Below are 25,507 nucleotides of genomic sequence, written 5' to 3'. Positions count from 1 at the left end.
ACACACACACACACACACACACACACACACACACACACACACACACATTGTATGGAAACCTTAGCCAAAAGCTACTTGGTGTTAGGCACGTTTGACTAATCTTGTTTACAGTGGAGGCTCCAGGGCAGTCATCACACACAGCTAACAAAACATGGCAGTTCACCCCCACAATAAGGCCCATGTGTCACTGTGACACTCAACTCACAAAAACTCACTAGCATCAACAGACGTTTTTTGGAAACAATAACAAATCAACAACAAAACCAAAAACCTCTCCTTGAAACTTCCGCCTTCATGCACAGTTGTGTTTGGTGACACACATACCATTCTGAATGATGTGATCTTAAGCTAAAATTAGCACTGATGCCTGCTCAGAACCACTAATTTCACAACCATACAAAGCTAAAGGTTTCTCTAGATGGCTTAAGGCAGGATTTCTGAATTCTGGTCATTTATTCAAGAAAGAGTCAAGCAGCAAAAACTTTAGCTTTGTGGGTTCAGAATCAGTGACCCTGACTGAAACCAGGACTGGTTTCATATGTCACAGACTCTGCCTCAGCTGCTATTAATGGGAACAAAATTAACAACATAGACCCCACAGTCACAGAAAGCTTTTATTAACATGGAGGAACTCAAGAACGCTGAAGTCCCTGTACTGCAAGCCTCTGAATGAGTATGAGCAGGGAGGGGCAGCAGGAGGGGACCCTGTCCAGCACGTATGGTCATCACCCAACTGATAGGCTTGCATGGTTAGGGGGAAGGCTTTTGGTGGATAGCACATTTGTGTGGCTCTAAGAGTTCAGCCTTGACAAGCAGGTTTCCCTGCCAGACAAAAAACAGCCAGAACCAGGGACAACAGCTGCACAGACACCACCTTAAAATGGAAATTAATGAGGCTGATTACATCAGGAGGCACATTCCACCCTGATCATAAAACAAGAGCAAGAAGGCGGCTGGGGCTCTACTACACAGCCTTTCCTAGATAAGATACCTTTAACTATCAAACACCTGCAGGGCCTTGCTCCTTGAGAACAGTACATGGCCTCCCAGTCAGCCTTTAAGACTACTGTTATTTCTGTTATCTATTATTATTTGGATTTTGAACAAAATTGATGGAGTAGGAGCCTGTAGAAGAATCCTGCTTGATCTGGAAATTTTCTGTGGAGAGCCCAAAAGGTCGCAGAACCAAGTTGCCGAGATCTTTTAGTTTACCTGCAAATGTAAAAACAACTCAGATGAATGCTGGAACAAGCAAGGTTAGCTGCCTTTGCCTCTTGTCACATGCTATAGTTTCCAGTAACCCGACACTCTCTGGGAGGGCTCTCAGTCTTTTTCCTCTCAGTGGTGCTGTCCTTCTACAGCCTGAGCAAAAACTGGAGTTCCAGGTCTTTCAGGCTCCCTCCAGGGAGATCAGTTTGCTGTCAAGCTGGCTAGAATGGCCCAAGGTTAGGGACTTCCATGCTAAGTTCTGGGTGAAGGCATTTGGCTGACTGAGCCTTCCTGGCTAGGAAGACAGGGTCTCCCTAACTCATCTGCTCTCAGAAAAACAAACAAACAAACAAACAAACAAACACAAAACAAACAAACAAACAAAAAAAACACCACCACAACAAAAACTGACAGTAGCTATCTGCTGAATTCAATCCAACATGGAACATTTTGCTGAGCCTCTCCCATTTACACAGCTTTCCACTCTGCTTTTTACAAGGCTCCTGTTATTTTGCGGCAGGAGTTGGGGTGGGGGATGAGATCTTTTTCATTTGTATAGTGCCACTAATCTCAACAGTTCAGGGTCCCCAGCCCCAGCTTCAGGCTTTACTCATTCATTACTTAGGTAATGAAGACATACCAAAAACAAGGAAGAGGCCCATGGAGTTTGTGTGTTAAGATGGAACTTGCAGATCTTCAGGATTTATGGAATAGTAGAAAAAATTTACAAAACTATGACTGCTCTAGAAAATATTGGCTGCAATGGGAGAATACAGTTTCAGTGCTTTCTAAACCACATTAACGTTCTTCCAGGCCTGCTTTCATGGAGATATGGATGAGGGTAGATGGGAAGAGGCAGCTTAGCCCTCAGACTACTATGCTCCCTCCTATGCTGTGCTAGCAACATTCACCACCCTGAGTCCCCACCAGACTAAAGACCAAGTGAAGAACTTGTAAAGTTGCATGGTCTGCACAGTGGAAGCTTCTGGACTTCATCTGAGAACTGGCCCATAGAGACTTAACATATTTGAAGAAAAGTTTATCTATTTTGGAGTCAGCTCCCAGAACCCAGGGCAATCACTCTGTTGTAGGTGCTCCAAACTGAAATCTGGAGCGCACATGCTCACTGCTGCTGTCCTTGAGCACCACTGACATAAACCTTGGGTACCTGTACCCCCAAGCAGCCAAAAGGCCAGAAGCACAGAAACAGGAACAGATACTTGGGTAGGATATCACAGCATAAAAAAAAAAAGCAAAACAGGTATCCTTAGGGAAACCTGAATCACAAACAGGAGCCTATTCTGGGGTCGTTAAAACAGGGCAAGGAAAAAAAAAAAAAAGCCACATGTACATGTCCATGGTACACGTCTGTAATTCTAGCACTAAGAAGGCTAAAGCGGGAGAACTGCCATGAGTTCATGCGTCTAGCCTGGACTACAAAGTGAGGTAACAGTATGTCATCATGCTCTATGGAGGACGTTCTATTAGTGCAGTGTTCTTATGCACTAATAGTTTGGTTTCAGGCTGGTCTGTACTAAAGGAAAAGCATCCTTTGACTACACAAAGACTATCCCAAGGTAAAAGTAAAGTATTCAAACTTCCCTAGGTCCTCAGTTTGCCCAACTAGCTGAAGGACCTGCCTGCATGAGGACCTTTGAATTTCATGCTTCTGCAAATGCAGAGGTAACTAAAATTATCAGCCACCTATGGGCTGCCTAGGTGTGTAGGACTAGATCAGGTAGAGGCTACTAGGTGGCTTTCCTGAAGCTGCAGCACAAGACCCTGATCTGACAGACACAGAGCAGAGCACAAGGTTAGGTCTCCACAGTAGGGAAAACCTAAGACCTGGTGGACTGATTCACTTAACATATGCAATGTGCATGTGTACAGCTCCTTTTGTAGTACAGATGAAGGAAAGATGTGCACAATGTGGTCTCTAGAATAACGTAAACGAGAATCTGATGGAAGATAAGACACAGGCATAAGAGACTGAGTCTATGGGCTAATCTGAGCAGGGATTTTGGGTCCTCTCCATGCATGGTCCTTGGTTGGGGTATAGGTCTCTGCAGGGGGGCCCAGGCCCAGATTTTTTTTGGCTCTGTTGGTCTCCTTATGGAGCTCCTGTCCCCTCCAGGTCTTTCTATCTCCCACTTCTTTCATAAGATTCCCTACATTCTGCCCAAAGTTTGGCTATGAGTCTCAGCATCTGCTTCGATACCTCGATTAGTAGAGTCTTTCACAAGCCCTCTGTGGTAGGCTCCTGTCCTGTTCCCTGTCTTCTCCTGCTTCCAATGTCTATCCAATTTGCCCTATTGAATGAGGATTAAGAATCTTCCCTAAAGTCCTTCTCTTGTTTAGCTTCTTTAGGAGTATAGGTTTTAATATGTTTATCCTATGTTATAGTCTAATATCCACTTATAAGTGAGTATATACCATGTGTGTCTTTCTGCTTCTGGGATACCTCACTCAGGATGCAAGCAGGTTCCCTACTCAGGGGAGCAGGTGCTGTCTCTGCCATGAACTCAGAGGCTAGCTCTTTGATCACCTCCCCCTGGGGGGTGCAGGCCACAGAAGAAGACAATGTAGCCAGTCCTAATGAGACCTGATAGGATAGAGTCAGACAGAAGAGGAAGGCCTCCCCTATCAGTGGACTAGGCAAGGGGAGTGGAGGGGGAAGAAAGAGGGAGGGTGGAATTGGGAGGAGATGAGGGAGGGGGCTACAGCTGGGATACATAGTGCATAAATTATAATAAATAATAAATAATAATAATAATAATAATAATAAAAGGACATAGGCAGAGACAATGAGCCACACAGCCAATGGGTGGGGAAGAAGACAGGAGGCCACATTCTGCCTGTATTCAGGTCCTGAGCCAGGCCTGGTGGTCTATCGATGCTATGCCACAGGAGTCCACTGACAGCTTGAAAACAGTTTCAAACTTGACACTTTTGGTGGCAAAGTGAAGAATGGACCAAATGGGGAAAGCTTAAGTGTGCTCTGGAAGTTACAGTTTCATGATATTATACAAGAGCACATTTATTCATGGAACAAACATCTCTATGATGCCTGGTGAAGAGTCTGAAGCCACAGCTCAGCCAGTGGGAACTCAAAGGAACATAACAACATATATGGTGGATTCAAGTTTTTAGTGTCTGAAAAAGTCAGTTTTTGCTGTCTATGATGATGGCAGAGAAGCAGCCAACTTCTATGAAGACTGCTTAATACACACAATCACACACACACATTCCTGTTGCTGTTTAGGCCAGTGTCACTGTTCAAACGCTAAAGCAGCCTCATCCACAATGCAGCCTATCTGCCATACTTGTCCTAGGCTGCTAATGCTGTCTCTTAGCTTGATAGCAATCAGATTTCCTTATTCCCTCCTGTAACAAACTTGGCACCTTCAACATGAACATGCCTACATGTCCCTTGTAAAGGTGGAATCTATACTAGGATCTTATGGTAGAGAAGAGTCAAACCTGGTAGTACTCACAAGGCTGTTTAAGAGTAGAGAGCCAGTTCTGATTAATCTTAGTTTCCCTGACCCAAAGCAACTTTCTACCACAGTAGCCCAAGTAGTTCATTATGTAAACATCCCTTTGAAGATCCTGTGTGTGAGATCATTTACCCTGAGAATAAGCAGGAATGCTTTCTTTGCTGTGATTACACAAAAAAGGCAAGATGAAACCTAGTGACCGACCTGCTGAGCCAAATTTTTCCCTAGCACTTCTGTGGGATGGCCACATCCTACTCTGACCCATAAGATCCCCTCATCTGAGCTGCCTCTACCACATTGTCTCTCCTTACTGTGCAGTCATATTCCCTAGTAAGAATCATTAAACGTAAATTGTCAAAACTTGGACTGCTGGGTTCAACTCCAGTTTCACTTCAGTATGTCTGGGGTAGACATGAAATTCAACATTTTGGCCATGCTCTAGTGATAATAGGCTGTGCATTAAATTTTGAGAAACTCTCTCCAAAGGCAAGTTTAGGCTCATGGGCCAGAGTAGCAAAATTTCCCAAATGGCCCTAAACATATTTCTGCAACTTTGTAGCATGTATTTATGTCACGTGGAGTTCTTAGGATTGATAATTATAAAATCAAAATATCAAGTAACTCTGAAAACAATGAACATGTTCTATGTCTTGCAGCATCAGATATTCAGCCTAGATTTAATTCTTATGTAAAAATACATTTCTCATTACTATGCAAATTTGCTCTTATATTTAAGACACGCTAAATTCTGTTAAAGAATTATCATTTTTGGAATATTAACTTCATCTTATGTGTGTGCATCTGAGTGTATGTGTATGGAAGAACTCAGAGAGGTCAGAAGCGCCGGATCCTCTGAAGTTGTAATTACAGATGGTTGTGAGCTGTCACATGGGTTCTGGGAGCCAAACACGGTTCTTTCCAAGAATAATAAATGCTTTTAACTGCTGAGCTCTCTCTCTAGCTTCTTAAAGAGTTACTTTAAATAAAGTTCATGATTCATTATCAATGAATGTTTGATATATATATTGTATGCATTACCTGTATGCATAGAATCCTGTAAAAATTTTGTGGGCAAAAGAAGGTTAAGAGTGTATAAAGTCCATTAATTCACCTACTTGAGTGATCTACTGGAAAGTCTGTGCACCTTCTCTAAACACTGATGTCAAGCCATATATGGTGAAGCTAATGTATTTTATATTTTCTTTTAGGCCCATGCCCTTGCAATGCATATCAAAGATTGTGAAAGTATTCATAAGGAAGATGTGGCAGTGTTTGAGCAGAGATGTGTGAGAAAGGTTAAACAGACAATACAGTTTGTCTAGGAACCATGTTCTTGATAAAGCAAAATGCAAGAGCTCTGATTCTAACTAGGAAATGTTCAGACAAATATGAAAACTAACTAGATAATGGGATAAATGAATCCACTGCCCCAACTACCCCTTCTACCCTTTCTCCATTTTGTGCACATGTCCACAGGCGTGCAAGTAGAGACCAGAGGCCACACTGGGTATCTTCTATTCCTGTTTGATTTATTTTTTGAGACAGGGTCTCTCACTGAACCTGGAACTTCCCAATTCAGTAAGAGCAGCTGGCCATAGAGGGCAAGGGGCCCTCCTGTCTCCATCTTCTCAGTGCTAGGATTACAGGTGTAGTCCCTTCTGCCTAGCATTTTTTAAAAATATGGGTTGTGAGGCTCTGAACTCAGGTCCTCTGAGTAATCTCCTCAACATTCTCCCCATTGCACATATTTCTCATGTCTTCTCAAGCACTAAAAAGATTTTTAGTGCCATTTTCAAACCAAAACTCTGACATTACTGGTTGTAATGACTACACACTAAATAAACTTAAAACCTTAAGAGGTGATTATGTAATGCAGAAACTAAACTGCTTTTTGAAATTATCATGTGAAAGACAAGGTAAAAATTTGGTTCCTGAAAAAGCTGATCCCCTATCTAAGACAAATTGCACTTTCCGAAATTAAAAAAAAAAAAAAAAAAAAAGCTGAGAAGGGCTTTGTCCCTAGTATTGCAGCAAAGTTGCAGTTACAATGACACACAGACACATGCACACACACAGCAGTCTCAACAATATACATGGCACATTTATACATATGCCTCAAAGAGATTCTGAACTGCTATGTTCTCTAAGTGAATAAAAACAATGACGGTTTTTGGCTGTTATGAATCAAAAGAAAGTAAAAAAAGCAAACTTACCTAACATCTCTTTTTTTAATTTTTCATTACGTTCTTCAATTTGCCTAGGTAATCTCTGAGGAAAAAAGAAGAAATAGCATTTGGTAAAAATTCTTACTTAAATTTGAGAAGTGTTTAAAAATATCATGTAAAAACCAGACAAGTTAAAGAAAAATAAAGGAGAAAAAATGCACTGGTGTTGCAAATAGACTACAAATAGATTTCTTTTCTTTTCTTTTTTTCCTTTTTTTTTGAGACAAAGTGTTGCTCCAGGCTGGGCTTGAATTTGTGGCATTCTTCTCCACCTGCTGGGATCACAGGTATGTGCCAGAACACTGTGAATATTTTACTAGGGTATGCTAGTTATATAATCTAATGGACTGCATTTTAAATATATCATGTTCTTTGACCCTATTTACTATCAATTATCCTATCTCCTTTTCTCATGCTGGTAAAAGCAGTGACTTAATAATGCTACAAATAAGTCCATTATCACAAGCCTTACTCCAACTCACCTCCCATATTCTCACTTTTCCTAAAAAAATATTTGCTTTTGTGTGTGTGTGTGTGTGTGTGTGTGTGTGTGTGTGTGTTTATGTCAGAAGGCCAGAAGACAGTGTAGAATCCTCTAGCTGAAGTTCTACGTGGTTGTTAACTACCTGATGTGGGTTCTGGGAACTCAGTTGAGTCTTCTACAAGAGCAGGAAGTACTCATAACTACTGAGTCATCTCTCTAGCTCTCAGTTCTTTTTAAATTACATTTGAGTGTGTGTGTATCTACATGCATCTGTGTCTGGAGACAGTTTTTTTCCTCTTACCATGTAAGTTCTAGGAATAGAACTCATGGCATCAGGCTTGGCAGAAAGCGTTTACCTGCTGAGTCTTGTCATCACATTCTCATGTCTAAACAATGTCTAGATCAAATGGGGTTGGGATGACATCGGAAAAGAATATGGGTGAAAAGGTAATGTTAGTTATATCATTATGTCATAATAGAATTAGACTAATAAGGCTAATTAGAAAACTGTGATGATACGTTAATTCAGATTATTTTTTGTTTGATAATCAGGTTAAGGGGATTAATATTAATAAAGGAAAAATAATTTTTAGCATTGTAAGAGATTAAGGTTTTGGACATAGTCTGTTGCGTATATGTTTGAAATTTTTACTAGTAATGCTAAACCCACAGCTGCTTTGCATGCTGCAAAATATTAGAATAATGATGGGTACTCAAAATAAATTATTGGGTTAGAATTAAGAACTGATAAAGAGATTATGATAAATAAGGAGAGTATTATTCCTTCTAAACGTAAGTGTTGATATTAAATGGGATCAAAAAATGAGAGTTCCTAATAGAGAGAAAATAAATGATAAAATTAAGTTAAGTAATATAGGTGTCATTATTTGGTAATTATGAAATTATCATAATCTAATGAGTCAAAATCATTAACTTTCGTTAAACTAATTACCAGCAGTTAATTCTGTTCATTCTAGGCTTTTTTGTGTTCATTCCTATCCTAGGCCTAGAAATAGAACTGATAGTTGAATGAAGGTGTAAAATATTATTTGGTGAATATTTGGTGATTGAACAGCTCATGGTAGGGGTAGTAAAAGGGATATTTCTAGGTCAAATAGAAGGAATGTAATTGAAAAATTTTATTGAGAATGGTAGGCAGGCAGAGCCTATAGGGTCGAAGCCACATTCATAGGGATATGCTTTTTCTGTATATATGTTGATTTGGGGAATTAAGAATGCGATAAGAAGAAGGATGTTAGATAAAGAAATGTTAATTAAAAGTGAAATAAGTATGTTAATTATTCTCTTCTAGGTTGATGCTAGAGGTAACTAATTGGATATCATACTTATTATACTAAGAGAATATGAACCTCATCAATAAATAGATGTCAACGAAATGTCAGTATCTCGCTGCTGCTTCAAAACCAAAGTGATGTTTTGATGTAAAATGAAATTTTAGTTGTTGAAGCAAGCAGACAATAAGAAAGGTGGAGCCAATAATTACGTGTAGTTGTGAAAGTATGTTGCTATAAAAAATGTTGATCTGTAAATGCTATCTGAAATAGAAAATGATGTTTCTAAATATTCTGATGCTTGTAAAATAGTGAAGTGTAAGTAAAGTATAAGATCAAAAGAAGACCTCAATAAAAGTTTGGTGAATAAGCCAGTTGTGGAGCACACACCTGTAATCCTAGTACTTTTCTAGGCTTAAGCAGAAGGATCACTGAGAGCTAGAGGCCAGTCTCGTTAAGTAAAGAGTTACTAGCCAGCCAGGGCTACATATTAAGACTTTCTTTGTCCCCAGAAAAACCAAAATAAGTGGTGGCAAGACGATGATGAGTTTTAGGTCAACTTGGGCTAGACTGATACATTTTTCCAAGTGAACAAACACAAAGGGGTATATCACAATCACCCATAATTCCATTTCTAGGAGATCTGATGCTTTCTTGTAACTTCTATATGCACCAAACACCATGTGGTACACATACATACATACAGGCAAAACACTCATGCACAATAGTTTAGAGGACTCATTCAGTAACCTGTGTTACTACAGGGGACAAATATCTCTGATGCGACAAAGAAAAGCTTACACAGACCATTTATTTATTTATTGGGTGGGGATAGGGTCTTTCTATGTAGTCCACCTGGTTCCATAATTAGTTTTCTTTTGCCTAGTGCTTACACCGTGTGCACTCATGTTGACTCATTCATGTTACTTTCAGGTGGCGATCAAATGGCACACAGTTCCAGCAAGTAAGTAGCCATCACAAAGATCTATTTCCCAAGTATTTTGGTAATCATAATAACAAAATTTAGTTGTGATCCAAAAGACTAAAGATTCACTATACACAAAGCAAAAGAAAGAGAAAATACTTTTTGGTTGTTTTCTTTTTGAACACAGGGTCTCTCTTATACAGCTCTGGCTGTCCTGGAACTTAATAGACTTGGAACATAAATAGACCAGGCTGGCTTTGAACTTAGAGAGATCCCCTTACCTTTGCCTCCCGAGTGCTAGGATTAAAAACCAGGCACCCCCAAACCTGCCCTGAGAAAAAACTTTAAATTTTGTTTTACCATACAAGCTTCTCTTGCTTGATGGACTGATGGATCTTTTTCTAATACCGATTTATAATCTTCCAGTGCTTCATCTAGTTTGTCCGTTTTCTCATACAACTCTGCTCTCCTCAGTATTGCACGGATATAGCCAGGGTTTAACTGAATTGCTGTAAACAAAAAAGAAACTGTTATCTCAAGAAAGAGTTGAGAGTACCTTTAAAGGCACTGTCATTCATTACTGGTGTGGTGCAAATTAATACAGCCACCATGGGCCTCAGTTTGGAAGTTCCCCAAGAAATTAAAAATAGAACTACCATATAACCCAGCTATTCTACTCCTGAGTGTATAGCTAGAGAGCGAGATACCCTATCAGAAAGATAGATGCACACCAGTGTTTATTACTTCTCTATTTACAATGCCACAGAAATGAAACCAAATTAGATGCCCATCAACAGACAAATAAGTAAGAAAAATGTGGTACATACACAAAGTGAAATATTAATCAGCTGTAAAATATTTTTCAGGAAAATGAATGAAATTAGAGTATAATATTAAGTGATCTAAACTCAGGAAAAAAAAAAAACCTGCATGGAAAAACTCTATATGAAGATCATAGACTATGATCTACACATGTATATATCCAAACAGCTGTGAGTGTGAGTTCAGCAACTAAGATCCTTATTGAGTCACAAAGGCAAGTAATTTAAAGGCTACAGGAGAATTCTGTTCCACACTTCAGTTCTGATGCTGAGACAGCTTCAAATGTTTTCACATATTTACTACTGTAAGAAATAGGCTGAAAATCCACTTGAAAGCATGCTTCTCTCAGATGACTTCTACGAAGAGTCCCTGAAAATGCTATCCCACAAAGCTGCTTCTTAAAAAGCCCCAGTATGAGGGGACACTTGCCTAAGTACACATCCAAACCTGTCTGTCTAGTTGAGGCAACGATCCTTTTTGTCAACAGAAATTTTTACCTTTGCTGCAGTCACTGATGGCCATCTCCTTCTTGTCCTGTAAGGAAAGATGACAGACGACATTCACATAAATTCCTCTAGTTTCATCTCAAGGGCTTAAGGGCCCACTGGCATGATCTGATCATCAGAGATGAGTATTAAGTTAAACAGACATAATCCCAGTACTCAGGAAACAGAGGCAGATGGATCTCTGAGCTCAAGGCCTGGTCTTCAGAGCATGTTCCAGGACAGCCAAGATTACAGAGAAACCCTGTCTTAAAAACAAACAAACAAACAAAAACTATGTATACTGATGGTATACGTCTGGTCTGGTCTTATTGTAGTTTGCTCTGCCATGTTTGGTTGCTATCCCTGGGAGGCCTGCTAGTTTCTGAGGGGAGGTGGAGTGAGGGTGGATCTAGGGTAGGGTGAGGAGAAACTGGGGAAAAAGGAGGGAGGAGAAACTATAGTCAGGATGTAATATATGAGAGAATAATAATAATCGTCATCAAAAGACTGTGGCTGGAGAAATGGCTCAAAAAATGCAAGAGCACAAAGAAAGATGGTTATTTCCTGAAATTGCTAAACCAGGACATTTAAAACCTTAACATAGTTGGATCATGTAAAATCGATGAACAGGGGAAGTGAACTGTAAATGTCCATGGTGTGAACAATTACTTTTGAAATGTCTTATGCACACTAGACAAAATATAAGTCCGTAGTGGAGAATGTGCTAGGATTTGTGATACATTTGGAGATTGAATGTCAACTTAAAAGTGTGCTATTTTGGGTCAGCCTTATTGACAGTATGTATCACTTTAATAAACCTAATTCTAATTATCAATGAAAAATAGAAGTCAAATATCCTATAATCAGGTTTTATCATAGAAATCAATACAATGAAAGAATTTACATTCCATATAGAAAAGATTTTTATTATTTGAGGGATATTTAAAAGGTAAGTTGGGGAAGGAAACTAGCTTCTCTAGAAGAATCAGTGAACATCAAGGTCACCGCCACATTCTTATTTAATATTTCACCTGGGCCTGGGATTCATAAAGTAAGCTAAGTTGGCCAGCTACTGAGCTCCAAGGATCTGCTTCCCCAGCCCTGGTTAGAAGCACATGCCATAACACACAACTTTTTCTCTTGGGTTCTGAAGACAGAATGTGGGTTCTCATGCTGACAGGGAATCACTTAACAAACTGAACTATTTCTTCAGCCCTCAAATTATCTTAGTCTTTATGGACTTTATATAACTTGAAACCTGGAACTTGTTTACAGAGAAGACCTAGATGAAAAAAGAATATTTTAAGAAGAGGAGGAGGAGGAACAGGAGGAGGAAGAGGAGGAAGGAGCAAGAAGAGGAGGAGGAGGAAGAGGGAGAAAGAAGATATACTATAATTGAGAAATGAGCATAACTTTATGTCTGTTTCTTCCTACTTAACAGATTTCCAAAGTGAAGAAATGTCATCAAATAATTTTGTTTTTTTTTTAAAAAAAAAAAGCCTTTACAATTTAAATGTACACTTGATGTACACTTGAGATAGTACGCTCTTTCTAGAAGCTACTATGACAATTTATATGTATGCCTCACCTATGCGCCCATTGGCAGAGAATGCTGCTGTCGGTTTTCTTTACCACTCTCTGCCAGTGACCAGCAAGTCTTAGCAATTCTGCTGTCCCTGCACCCCTATAGTGCTTTGTTTCGGGCATCTCATGGCCACATCAACTTTTTAAGTGGATGCTGGGATCTGAAGTCACATCCTTCATTCAGCGAGCACTCACACGCCCTGAGCCATCCTCCAGCTCCCTTGAAGCTGTAATCGGGTTGTAGTACATCTTATCACTAGTTGGTCTATTCAGTTGAGGAACTGGGGCATTTTACTCACTGCAACATCCTTGGTTTAAAACACAAGGATAAACAAACCCATACATGTAAAGCAATCTATATGACATATAAAGTCAGTAGTTTAAAACAACATAAAGCCTTTTGCTTCCTTTAAAGAGCCTACTCTTTTTGGGATTAGTTAGCTAGACCTAGAGTAAAAGCCACTTAAACCATGTTGGCTTTCACTGCCTTCAGAAATGAAATGTGTATTTTGCCCAGGGATTCCCAGGCAGCAATACTAGCCAGCCTGCAAACTTGCCTTTCTGAAATTCTTCTCAATTAATTAAAACAATTTATGGTTTTATTGTTGTTGTTTATTTACTTTTCTCTTTTTTTTGTGGGGATGGATTGTCACTCGGTAGCCCAGGTTTACCTGGAATTCCTGGTAATCCTGCTGTCTCACTCTCCTGATTTCTTCTCAACTTTTAAGCCTCTAATTTATGGTCTTCTTACAACATTATAACAGTTAATCTTGATTGTCAGCCCGACAGGAGTTAGTACTAGCAGAGAAACAAACCTCTGGATGTCTGCAAGTGAGCTTTGAGACTGAAGCAAGAAGACCCACCCTACATGCTGGTGGCACCTGTCCATGTTCTGGGGTCCAAGACTAAACGAAGAGGAAAGAGCCAGCTGAGCACACATCACTTCCTGACTGCAGATGCAGTGTGACCAGCTACCTCACGCGCCTGCTGCCGTGCCTTCCCTGTACACCCTGAAACAGTGAGCCAAAATAAACTCCTCCTGACTTAAATTTCTTTTTTTTCAGGTCTCCCATCATGGCAACAAGAAAATGAACTAGTACAAGTATGTAAGTGCAATTAAAAAAAACAAAACAAAACAAAATGACCCCCAAACTCAGCGCTAATAAAGATATTGTTTGCACAGGAGCAGTCAGAGTACCACTTGCTTTGGGTCTTCTAGGACACATACACTTAACATCAGCAAGAATACAAATTTTGGTAATTCCTTGTCTAGACAGGAGTGGTAGAGTGGTAGTTCATTTGTGTAATCCCAGGACTTGGAAGGTTGAGGCTGAAAAGACTGCAGAGATGAGGCCAGCCTGAACTACAAATGAGATTCTGTTACAGATAATAGTAAAATAACCAAAACAACTAGTTTATTATGCTAGTCCAGCTTTAAAAATATTGAAGAAGATGATGGCTTACAGCTGTCATCATAGCACCGATAGGCTGAAACAGAAAGATAGCTATATAGCTTGCAGAGTCTGAGGCGAACATAAGCTAGACAGCGCATTCCAGGCCATAATGGGACTACCAAAACTCTGTCTCAAAACAAACAATAATAACAAAACAAAAAAGAAAAACATATAAAAGTCAAAATAAAATAAAAAATTTTAAATGACAACAACAAATCACTAACTGAGGCAACTGCAGAAGCAGAGTCTCAGATCCTCCAGGCACACAGTTTGTACATCTACTGATACTGAAGGGTTTTTAGGTCCCATTTTGCAGTGACAAAATGCATCCTGAGAGTGGTAACAGGAAGAAGCAAATGTAAAGATCAGATTTTTCATATTTTAATCTGGAGTTTTAACTAGTGTTTGCCTATTCCAGGATGTGTACTCCTTGCCTCCCTGCTTCACTAGTTCCTAACTAGTTCACAGGTTCCTAGTTAGTAGGAACCTCTCAGCCTGCCTTTATCAAAGAATTTTCCCTGATGCTTTAATGAGGAATGTTAAAATGAACCTTAGTCAAACTTCTCTATGTATTTTTGTAGCCTCTCACTACACTTTTTATCAGGGAAATACATAGGAATACATGCAGAAAAAGAATAGCAATTTGAAAGCCCTGTACTAGTTTTGGAGAAAAATGACCCTACAGAGCACTGGAAGATCATGCACCTAGGGAAAGGCCAGTGGATCATACCTGTTTCATTCTTGCAGCAGCTCTATTTGAAAACAGAACAGATCGATCTTTCTGGAAACAGGATGGGCACATCTGAAGGGCTTGACTGTAAGAACTCTCAGCTTCTACGTAATCTGAGGATAATACCAGGAGATGGAACAGTCATTATGATTTTTTTATTATTATTATTTTGTCAGGTTGTAATACAGTTTCCTACTCAGAGGACCGAAGTTTGTTTCTTTTTTTCTTTTGGATTTTCAGATAGGGTTTTACTGTAGAGTTCTGTCTTAGACTTACTTTGTAGATTAGGCTGGCCTAGAACTCATAGAGATCCACCTGCCCCTGCCTCCTGAGTGCTGGGATTAATAGAGTGCACCACCATGTCCGGCTTAGGACCAAAAATGAAAAGATGGTCCTAGGTCATTAGGTTTTAAACATCAGTTCCCCCTTTCTTCTCTCTGTAAGGAAACAGTACCTGCTCTTCCCAATGGCACCAGACTGGCATGTGTTTGGGAGACCGCTGACCATGCTGCCAGACAAGAGCTCTCAATGGTCAAGAGTAGCTGCATGCCCTCCTTGTTCAGCTTTCATTTGATTCAGTAATTTAGAAATGAATTTCCATGGGGGTTTAAGGGGCTGGGTGGGTGAAAGAATACAATGTGAGGTCCATGATTCAAAGTGAAGAAGATAATTCAAAGGTTTGGGGTGTAGCTCAGTGATGGAATGCTTGATTGTAGGTGCACAGTATTAATCCAGTCCCTAGCACTGGGGGTGGGAGGGAGGGAGGAAACAAACTATTGGTTTCAGTATTAAAATTAAAGTAAACCAGGCATGGTAGCACATGCCTTCAATCCCAGAACATGGGAGGCAGAGGCAGGTGGATCTCTGTGAATCAAGGCCAACCTGGTCTACATAGTGAGCTCCAGGACAGCAAAAGCTACATGATGAGATCCTGTCTCAAAAAACCAAAACAAAAAGTAAACCAGCTAGGCATGGAGGCATATACCTTTAACACCAGCACTTGGGAAGGAGTGGCAGGTAGATCACTGAAGAGTTCAAGGCCATCCTGTTCTACATATTGAGTTCCAGACCAGGAAAGGTTACATAGGAAGACCTTTTTTGAGGGCAGGTGAGGGGGAAAGGAGATCATAAGAAACAAACAAACAAATTAACCTAAAAACAAGTAGAGGAAAACATGAGAGCTCTCTTAGTCATGAGCACTCTGAAATGTGACAGATTGCATAACACTAAGTGTATTGTTGGGATAAACTCCAAAACATTCTTAAGCAAAGACAGGAAATGTCAAGAAATAAAAGAGTACTGCTGGGGTTTGAATGAAAACCCAGCGTTATCTGTTGGTGGAGGAAATCTTCAAACACAGGATCTACTGACAGGTTCTTGGTGAGTAATGGTGCTGCCCCAGGAGGGAAACAGGTGTAGTGTACTGGATGAGTTTGTAGGATGGAGAAGTTGTCAGAACTCCTAAGCCTTATCCCCAGCCTCTCTCATACCCTGTGTGATTTGAGATGTTATCCCTCCCTCTTGCACACATTCCCACTGTCTAGTTTGGGACCAAAGCAGCCATTGTTGATTTTTTCTGACTTCTAACTAATATGAGCCTGTTTTTTTTTTTTTTTTTTATGAAGTTAGCTAAAAGAATTAAAATCTAATTAACAATCACAGAAAAAGACACTTGAAAAAAAGTGGGTGTGGTGACAAATGTCTATACACCTAATTAGTTCTCCAAAGGCTAAGGCAGGAGCATCATTTTCTATCTTGGCCTAGACAGTGGGATCTTGTCTCAAAAACCAGAAAGAAAAAAAAAACCTAAACAAGTTTTATTGTTGTTACAACAATAAAAACTTCTGGAAGGTAGCAAATGGGGACGGACACTTGGATGCTGCTTTTACTGTACAGTTAGGGTTTTCCAAAGCATAAGCTAAATAGCTTTCTCCCTGACTTCTGGATTAAAACCTAAATTACAGGAAAAAACTATGTTGGTACAAGAGCCTCATAGTAATTGCTGTGACTGAGGACAGATTAATTCCTGGTGTGGTGAAGCACAGAGAACTAACTGCCCTCCGCAACTATTCTCTGGTGTATATCTGGGACTCTGAAAGGGCAAGTATTGAGTGAGCAAATACTAGTGAAGTGTAGACCTCACCTCCTCTCTTAAACTGTTCATTCCCCTCCTCCTTTAGTTTAGCGCTCTCTTCTCTTCTTTTCTGAAAGAGATCAAAGCATTACGCAATTTTTCACAGTATTTATGAATGAAATACAGTGGCTCACGCTGTAATCTCAGGATTCAGAAGGCTGAGGCGGGAGGACTGTTGAGAAGTTGAAACCAGCCTGGGCTACAGCTGAGACCCCATACCAAGAACAAAAACTTAAACTTGAGACTCTCTCCTCTTAGCTTCTAATAATTCAGCAACTTATACAGATGACTTCAAATTTATCAAACACAAATGCAGAACAAATGCTACCCTGCAGAAAAAAGATAGAACATGCTGAATCTGGTATGTGCTTCCTTCAAGGGACATCCTGACAATGTGGTTGCTCCAAGGCAAACTGGCAACACCACCTGGAGACCTGCCTTCCATATCTGGATAGTGTTTGTCCACTCCCCATCCCCCACCCCCGCCGAGAAAGCAAGTAAACAAATAAAAACAACTCATAGAGCCCTCTCCCATCTCTCTATTTAATACTGAAACCTTTGACTAAATAAAAACTTCAAAGGGAAAAAAAAATTAATGTGAGCAGGCTATTTCATGTACAAGAGAAGCTTAAAACCTAAATAAGTGGTACTCTCAAGATTAGGAACCATGTCTGGTGGTAATGGTACACACCTTTAATACCAGCACTCTAGAGGGAGAGTTTGGCAGATCCTTTTGCTGTTTGAGGACAGCCTGGTCTACAGAGTAAGTTTCAGGACAGCCAGGGCTACAGAGAGTAACACTGCGTTTAAGTAAAAAAAAAAAAAGACTAGAGACCAAAATAGAAATCTTACTTCTTTTGAGAAGACTTGTTAAATGTGCTACTGAGAAGGCCATGTATTGTTAGATGTTGGATCAAACAGAACACTTGAATCTTGGTAGGGATGCAAAAAGCCTGGTGTAAACTGACACAACTTTTTAATGGTATCTACTATGCACCAGACAGACATTTGTATGTACACAACAGTAATTCATTTCAGGATAGAGCATGCCAGCCCTAGAGCATTTGCCTGGCATACTTGAGGCTCTAGAGCTAATTGCTAACACCAAAAGTAGAAAGCAAACACACCCCTTTCTCATAGGTCACATTTGAGAAGGGTTGTTCTAAGAGTATACAGCTAGACGGGTGGCAGTGATGACAAAAAAGAAAAACGGTAATGCTAAGATTGTATTTTTCCAATACTACTCATGAGAGGTGACTGGACTGTAATGTTCTCTGCTGCTCTGGCTACAGGTTTTGAACACCAGAAAAACACAATCCTCAGCAAAGCATATTAGGGAGTATATTTACAGAAAGAGATAAGGAACTCAGCTACCAATGGCAAGTTTCAAGTATAAGCTGAACAGACAGTTAGGGTGCAAAGCAAGTCTCTTGATGACCAAAGCAGAAAATGCAAGTGCTTAGTCTAGCCAAGACAGACTGCAAAAGCAGCAAATTAAATTCTAATTACCTCCATGTCTTTGTCTCACTTTATCTAGATTCAAGGTCTTGGTCAGAAATATGCAACAAGCTGCACACAGGTTCTCTGATTTCTTTATTAGGTAGGGGAGTGATAGACAATAGTATAGCGGGGAGTGATAGACAATAGTATAGCCACTCAACATGGTACCAACACAAGAGAAGCCTGCAAACAGGAATGCAGGGCTGGATGCTTAAGAGCCAAGAAAACAATCATTTTAATGCAGAAATCTGTCAGCTTCTGTCCAGCCTTTAAGGACTTTTGTGCCCTGTTTTAACTCTAATCTCAATCTCCTTTCATGTCTGTTCTCCAGAGACAAAATTCGTAAGGGTATTTCTGCAGATTAAGCAGCCAACCAGATGAGACTCTTGCAAGGAAAGAGGAAAGACATGAGACTACTGATTCCTTGGTAAATTTTAACATTCTGTTTTCATTGGGCCTTCTACAAAAGGATAGACAATCCAGGTCAGCCTAAGAAATTTTTACCAATTCTTCATAATTAGGAGGTCTAAAAGTTGACCTTACCAAGAACTCTGGAATATAACTCTGAGGTCAGTTAATCTCTTCTCAGTGACAAATTGGAATCCAGCTTCCTAGTGTGCAGCACAGTGGATAGATCCACCATCTCCTGCTCCACTGATGTTGTAAATTCAGGGAGGATTAATGCACGTTGACTGTCTCCACGAAAACAGCTAAAAATGGCACTTTAGGGCGAGAGCCAAACTATCTTCCTAGTTGTGTCAAGAGACTAACTTGATCCAAATACATAGGAGTTTATTCTGTGGCTTGAACACAATTCTTCAAAGAATAGCCCATGTACCTTGCAATGTTCCTGAAACTCAAGGACAGACTTCATTGACAGGCTGAGCACCAGAAATCTCTCATGCACGCATGGCGGCAGGGCTGGTATTCTGCAGCACTACAGGTCCCTTCCCAGGTCTCTTTATGAACAGAATCTTCCCATGTGCAGAAGAGCTCTCTCACCCACCTCCACAATGCCTTTTAATATGTTCCAGAGAAGTCTCACAGGAAACATCTGCTCTTGGATTCTATTTTTCGCAGAAATTGGAACCAAGAAATTTTACAAAGCTTTTTACTCAGTATGAGCAAAGATCTTAAGGGGAAATAGTAACAGTGTTCTGTACTGTCAAGCATCAGAAAAGCTGCCAAGGAAAACTAGTACCCTTGAGTGATCAAATTTTCAATACCTAAATTCTGCCTCTGTTCAGATAGGCCTCTAACTCACAGCAAGTTTCATGCCCTAGTCCCACAACCTGCTAGGATTACAGGCTGACTATCACACCTGGCTCCAAACTGTACTCCACTACAGTACTAAAAACTCACACCCCTTACTAATACAGCAGTTCACTGCTTACTGCCTTCTGCCACACCTATCAGCTCACTTGTGTTCCCAAAACAAAGAGAGGTGAGCATGCAGCTCTTTTTACAGATGAAAAAAATCAAGAATCAAGAATCTCTTGTTTTTGCTGGGTTTGGTTGCACATACCTGTAATTTTAGCTACTTGTAAGGCAGTGGAAAGAGGACGGTGAAATCAAGATCTCTATGGACTCCTTTAATCCCAGCACTGGGGAGGCAGAGGCAGATGCAGGCAGATCTCTCAGAGTTCAAGGTCAGCCTGGTTCACACAGCCAGGACAGCCAGGGCCACGTAGAGAAACCATATCTCCAAAAACCAACAAATAAAATGAACTAATGCATGCATGTGTGCACACACAAAGAAGCTTGATCCACAATCAGAAAAAAAGCTGTTAGTAAAAACTGTCTCAGGTGGAGGTATGACTCTATCTATCTATGGCCTGGGTTTGATCATACATAAACACAGACAGACAGACACAGACACACATACACTCCAAACACATATATGCACCCAAAATCTGTCTCTCAGTATTTTCTGATATTAAATCTAGCAGACTTGCAAATATTTATTCATTTGGAAGGTAGAAGCAGGAGGATCAAGAGTTGGCTAACGGCAGACTCAGCTGCCTGAGACCCTATTTCATGACCCCTCAAAACAAAACAAAACAAAACAAAAACCCCATTCCAAAACAAATGGACAAAAAAGTTCTAGTCATCCTGGTAGCTCATATCTATAACTTCAATACTCAGTTAAGGAATGAGGATTTGTATGAGTTCTAGGCTAGCCTGGGCTACAATCTCAGCTCCTAGAAGGTAGAGGCAGGAGGATTAGAAGTACAAGGTCACCTTAAACTACAGAGTGTTTGAACCCAGCCAGAGCTATCTCAGGAGACCCCATTCCAAAATCCTCCCTACCCTACTGTCTGCCCCAAAGATAACTTTCATGTTAAGACCAATTATTTAAGAGTGAAAAGTGCATGTGAGACATATGCCAACGATACTTGCATGCAGGAGGCTGAGGCAAGAGGATGATGAGTACAAATCTTGGGCTACATTTCAAGACCTTGTCTCAAGGGAAAACAAACTAGGGCACAGTAGCCTATGCTTGTAAGCTCAGTAGGTTGGGAAGCTGTAACACAGGAATCAGCAGGATTGTCATAATTTGAAGCCAGCCAGGGCTAAATCTTAAGATCCTGTCTCAAAACAAGCAAACCACCTCAAAGAAAGAAGGGGAGAAACGGGTAAGAAGAGATAAACTAAGGATGTTTCTTCTTGTAAGATCACAGATGATATGGCAGTAAAAGAATTAGCCAGGCCCCTTTGCTGCTTCTCCAGCTATGACTGAACTCAGAAGTCCTGAGGTGGGAGTGTGGGGCTGGATAGTGGAGCCCAAGACCATGACACCCTGATTGGTGGTCCTATTTCCTAGCTAGTACTTTTGCTAAGCTCACAGCACATGGGAGTGACAAGGCAGGCCCATCTTGCGGTAAGGCCGTATCTGCAGTCAGAACCGTCCCTTCTAAAAATACATAAAAGAAGGGATTTCCTTGTTTTGTCTGTTGTTGCTGGATCTCTTCTCAGCTTTCCTAAATGATCCTTCACATGAAATCCATTTTAGTGATTCTTTATGGAACCTGAATCTGCCACCACATCCTATCTCAACCTATTCCTTTGGTGCTCTATCCCAAACACTTCAGTAAGTAACTCTTTCGTGGCATAAACTACAATCTTCATTCATGTTCTTTGCAGATAAGTTCCAACACCATAGTAACTTCTCTGACTATCCTGTCAGGTAACAAAGGAGGGTGCCAGCAGGGCAGTTCCAAGACAGGGAAGCTGAGAATGAAGTTTTCTTATTAAATGCTATACTTTTCTCATTAAATGCTACACACTCTGGACTTTGGTCTAGGTAATGTGGTTGGAGAAATCAGTTTTATCATCTATTAAGTGTGTGGTCTTGTCCTTACTACCCACACATTAACTTAAAACAAATAACATTAGCTTAGTGGCTTGTACACTTTTTGTATCCAACAAACAGCTACTACCCTCCACAATGTATCCCTTGACACTTACTATGCTCTGTAGCTACAATGCCACTAAGGTATTCAAAATTAACAAGCACAATTTTTTTTTTTTAAATGTAGGAGGGCTGTCTGTCTGTACATCTGCATGTCAGAAGAGGTCATCAGATCCCTTTATAGATGGTCTTGAGCTACTATGTGGTTGCTGGGAATTGAACTCAGGACCTCTGGAAGAGCAGCCTGTGTTCTTAACCACTGAGCCATCTCTCCAACACAACAAGCGCAACTCATAACACAGTGCTAAATACATTTACAAAAAGTTCGTTGCAGAAATTTTAGCAACTTAACCTTAGTACTCATCATTTAAGAAAAAGTAAAAGGCAGCAGTGAAAATGTACTTTAGCAGTAGAGCACCTGCCCAGGGCTTGGGTTTGATCTCTAAAGCCACAAAAAAACCAAGAAGGTAAAGGTATAAGTATAGATACATGTTATAAGCATGTTATAGATCACTGAGGTAGAAGATCGAGTTCTAAATACATGGGGAAAACCCAGCAAGTTCTTTGTTAGGCTGAATGGTTCTGCATGCTATAGTCACAATACTGTGGAAGTGAGGGTAGGAAGACTGGGAGGTAGAGTTCAAGCTGAGCTTTACAGTCACACCTTGCCTCAGAAAACAAACACAGTAATGAATTAAAAGTTTAGAAGAGTTCTAAGTAAGGCAGGCATGATGGCTCAGGTCTGTAACATCAGCATTTGGAATGCAAAGGCAAGAGGATTGTTGTAAGTTCATTCTACATATTAAGTTTCAGTTCAATCAAGATGACACTGTGAGAACATATCCCCCCAAAGCAACACCACCGCCAACAAAAGTGGCTTAAGAGGCAGATAACCCACAGCCCTTTACCTGTTTCTCTTCTTCTGGCATGTTTTTTTCCAGTTCAATTAGGTATTCTTCATCCAGTTCAGAACTTGAGTCATCACTGGCTTTGTTCCCCAACATGTGCGCCCCTGATTGCTCCTCCTCAAATGAGGCGCTACAGTCATGAAAACACTCCTCTTCCCCATGGTCCTCCTGGGGATGCGTTTCAGCATCCTTTAGTGGCTTGCTCTGATCCTTGGGATCAGGAACCTGGGGGCTAGCAGACACTGCTCCCTGAGAGTCTGTAACTTTCAAACCATTGAACAGATCTTCTGGAACCTTATAGTTTTCTGACTTCTCCTCCATGCTGAGTTCAGGGAAGGAAGCAAGGCTAAATGTCTGGAAAAAGAATAAAAGAAAAAAAAATATTTTATGTAATGATGTTTATGTATGTATTAAATTCTGTCTTTCACACCTAAATAAACCTCTGCATCCAATTCCCAAATACAACTTGACTTTTGCCTGGGAGCCATTATTTTAATTAGTTTATTGTTGTGGTTTTCAAGGCAGGATTTCTCTTCGTAACCCTGGCTCTCCCGGAACTTTCTTTGTAGACCAGGCTGGCCTCGAACTCAGAGATTCACCTGCCCTCTGCCTCCTCCAACCACCAAGTGCCACCATGCTGGGCCAAGGGAGTCATTTTTAAAAACAGGGTATCATCAAGTGTAGTGGCGTATCCCTGCATCATTTAGGAGATGGAGGCAGGAAGTCCAGAAGTTCAAGGTCATCCTTTGGCATCATAGCAAGTGTGAGGCTAGCCTAGGCTACATGAGACCCTATATTAGCTCCTTCCCCAACCCCCAAATAGATTAAGTCACCGTTTTAACCACTCAGCCAGACCCTCAATCCATACCCTAATTTAAAAGGCTGATTTTAATGCGACTCTTTCACGTCCTGCTGTTTTCTGGGTGGCAAAAATTAGGCAGAGGCCAAAACAGTGGCAGGAAGAAAAAGAAACGATTCTAATCTTTGTTCAAACTAAATGACCAAGTCAGCAACAGAAAACAACAAAGTCCGCCTGGGCTACGACCATCGCCACGGGAAAACGAAGTAAGTTTCTTGTGGAGCCCAAGATGGCACCTGTGCCCAAACCGTGCTCATCAAGTTAACCGAAATGCCAAACCGTACAGCCTAGGTGGCTAATTCTGGAAGGGAAGTCTTTGCGCAGATGTTCTCACAGGATCCTCGAGCGGTAGAACCAGGTTTTGGGGGCTGGTTCTCAACCCTCGCTGCGCGACGCTGCTGTCCAGATCCTGACATTATTGGTCTGCAGTGGAGCCAGGGCCCCTGTATTTTTTTTTTTTTTAAGTGACCCGAGTAATTATTACGCGCAGCCTATTAACCACGGCCGCCCTAGAAGCTGAGTCAGACCCTTCTTCTGGTCGTAGCAAAACCACGCCATTGGCCCATTGTCGCGTTGGAGTCCGAATTCTTCCTAACCCGTTCCAAGAAAAGTTAAAACAGCGGGTCAGGAAGACGCAGGCCTCGCTTCTACGCGGCTGTCGCTCTCCTCCCAGATCTAAGTCAAGGTTAGAAAAGCCCGCGCCGCCCCGCGCCTGTCCCCGGCCACAGTCCTCACCCCACGCCGCGAAACCCACGGCGCTCTCCGCAACCTCACAGCTCCGCTCTCTACCGCTCCGGCCTCCCAGACCCTCTACTTCCGTCAGGTGCACTTCCGGTTGCGCCCACCAATGGTATTGTCGTTGGGAAAGCAGTCTGGGAAATGTAGTGGCCAACTCAAAGAGAGTGAGCGGAAGTAGCTTGTGACGTCATTGTACGGCTCAGTACTAAGAGCCACAGCTGCCATCTTAAGTTACGTCAAAACCTGTTATTAAGCGCAAGGTAATTTTTCAAAAGTGAGTTCGTGTTGTTTTAAAAGCGTCTTTATTCTGGCGACCCTCGTGCTAGGAATGTGCAGAAGAATCTGAAAACAAACTTGGTCCCGAGATATTTCTCTCTAGTAGGTTTCAAAGTGCCTTTCGAGAGATCTGCTGGGAGAAAAGCAGTTTTCGTTACACTAAATATATCCCACTCGTTTTCTCATGGTTGTATGGTGTTTTCCAGAGGCTGTCTTCTGAGACAGTGCAATGGAAGGAATGCAAAAAGAGATGGATCATTCCAGCTGCTAGGCAAGCCCTTTTACCTGTGAGCTAGACAGACCTTCAGCCTCCCGACTGTCCTGTATTAAACCAGAGATTTGCAAAAATTGAAACAATGCCACTCTTCTTCAGACAGGATAGCAGAGATGAAGAAAATTAAAGACGTGGGGAGGGAAGGGGGCCTCTCATCAAGTCTGGTTGAAGTCTCTCCTAGGGTGAGTCAAGAATTTCCACAAGGGGCTAGAGACAAGGCTCAGTGGTTGAGAGCACCGGCTGCTCTTCCAGAGGACCAGGGTTCGATTCCCAGCACCCACATGGCAGCTCACCACTGTCTGTAACTCCAGCTCCAGGGATTTTGATACCCTCATCTGATCTCCATGACCACCATGGTACACAGACATACATGTAGACAAAGAGACACACCAAGTTAATTAATAATAATAAACTTAAAAAGAATTTCCACCGAGCTCTACAAAATTTCATAGATAAACACTGTTCCTTTTTTTTTTGTTTATTTTTTAATGCAGATACTTTAATAACTAAAATTGAAATGAAACATGCTTAAGGTATAAATCATATCCAGTGAAGCATGAACCTCTAATTTTCTGACAAGTAAGGGGCTGGTGAGATGATTTTGTGGAATAAGGCACTTGCTAACAAGCTTGTTGACCAGTGTTTGAGCCCCAGGACCCACATAGTAGAAGAAGAGACTCAAGTCCTGCAGGTTGTCCT

General features: G+C 41.0%; 1 protein-coding gene across 1 annotated transcript; it reads right to left on the bottom strand.

Annotated features, from left to right (window-relative positions):
- Positions 1–600: 600 nt before the first annotated feature.
- Positions 601–24,322, bottom strand: Ttc1 (tetratricopeptide repeat domain 1). Its single transcript, XM_055610699.1, has 8 exons — positions 24,256–24,322; positions 22,662–23,015; positions 16,851–16,911; positions 14,708–14,820; positions 10,952–10,988; positions 9,993–10,141; positions 6,920–6,974; positions 601–1,212 (listed from the first exon to the last, which is right to left on the bottom strand). The coding sequence occupies exons 2-8, from the start codon at positions 22,980–22,982 to the stop codon at positions 1,079–1,081; spliced, it is 870 nt and encodes a 289-aa protein (XP_055466674.1). The 5' UTR covers positions 22,983–23,015; positions 24,256–24,322; the 3' UTR covers positions 601–1,078.
- Between the last annotated feature and the right edge of the window lie 1,185 nt (positions 24,323–25,507).

The sequence above is a fragment of the Psammomys obesus genome, unplaced genomic scaffold (assembly GCF_907164565.1).
Source record: "Psammomys obesus unplaced genomic scaffold, mPsaObe1.curated_primary_1811, whole genome shotgun sequence".
NCBI lineage: Eukaryota > Metazoa > Chordata > Mammalia > Rodentia > Muridae > Psammomys > Psammomys obesus.
Note: the sequence above shows the minus strand (reverse complement) of the source record. Positions and strands in the feature narration are given on the sequence as shown.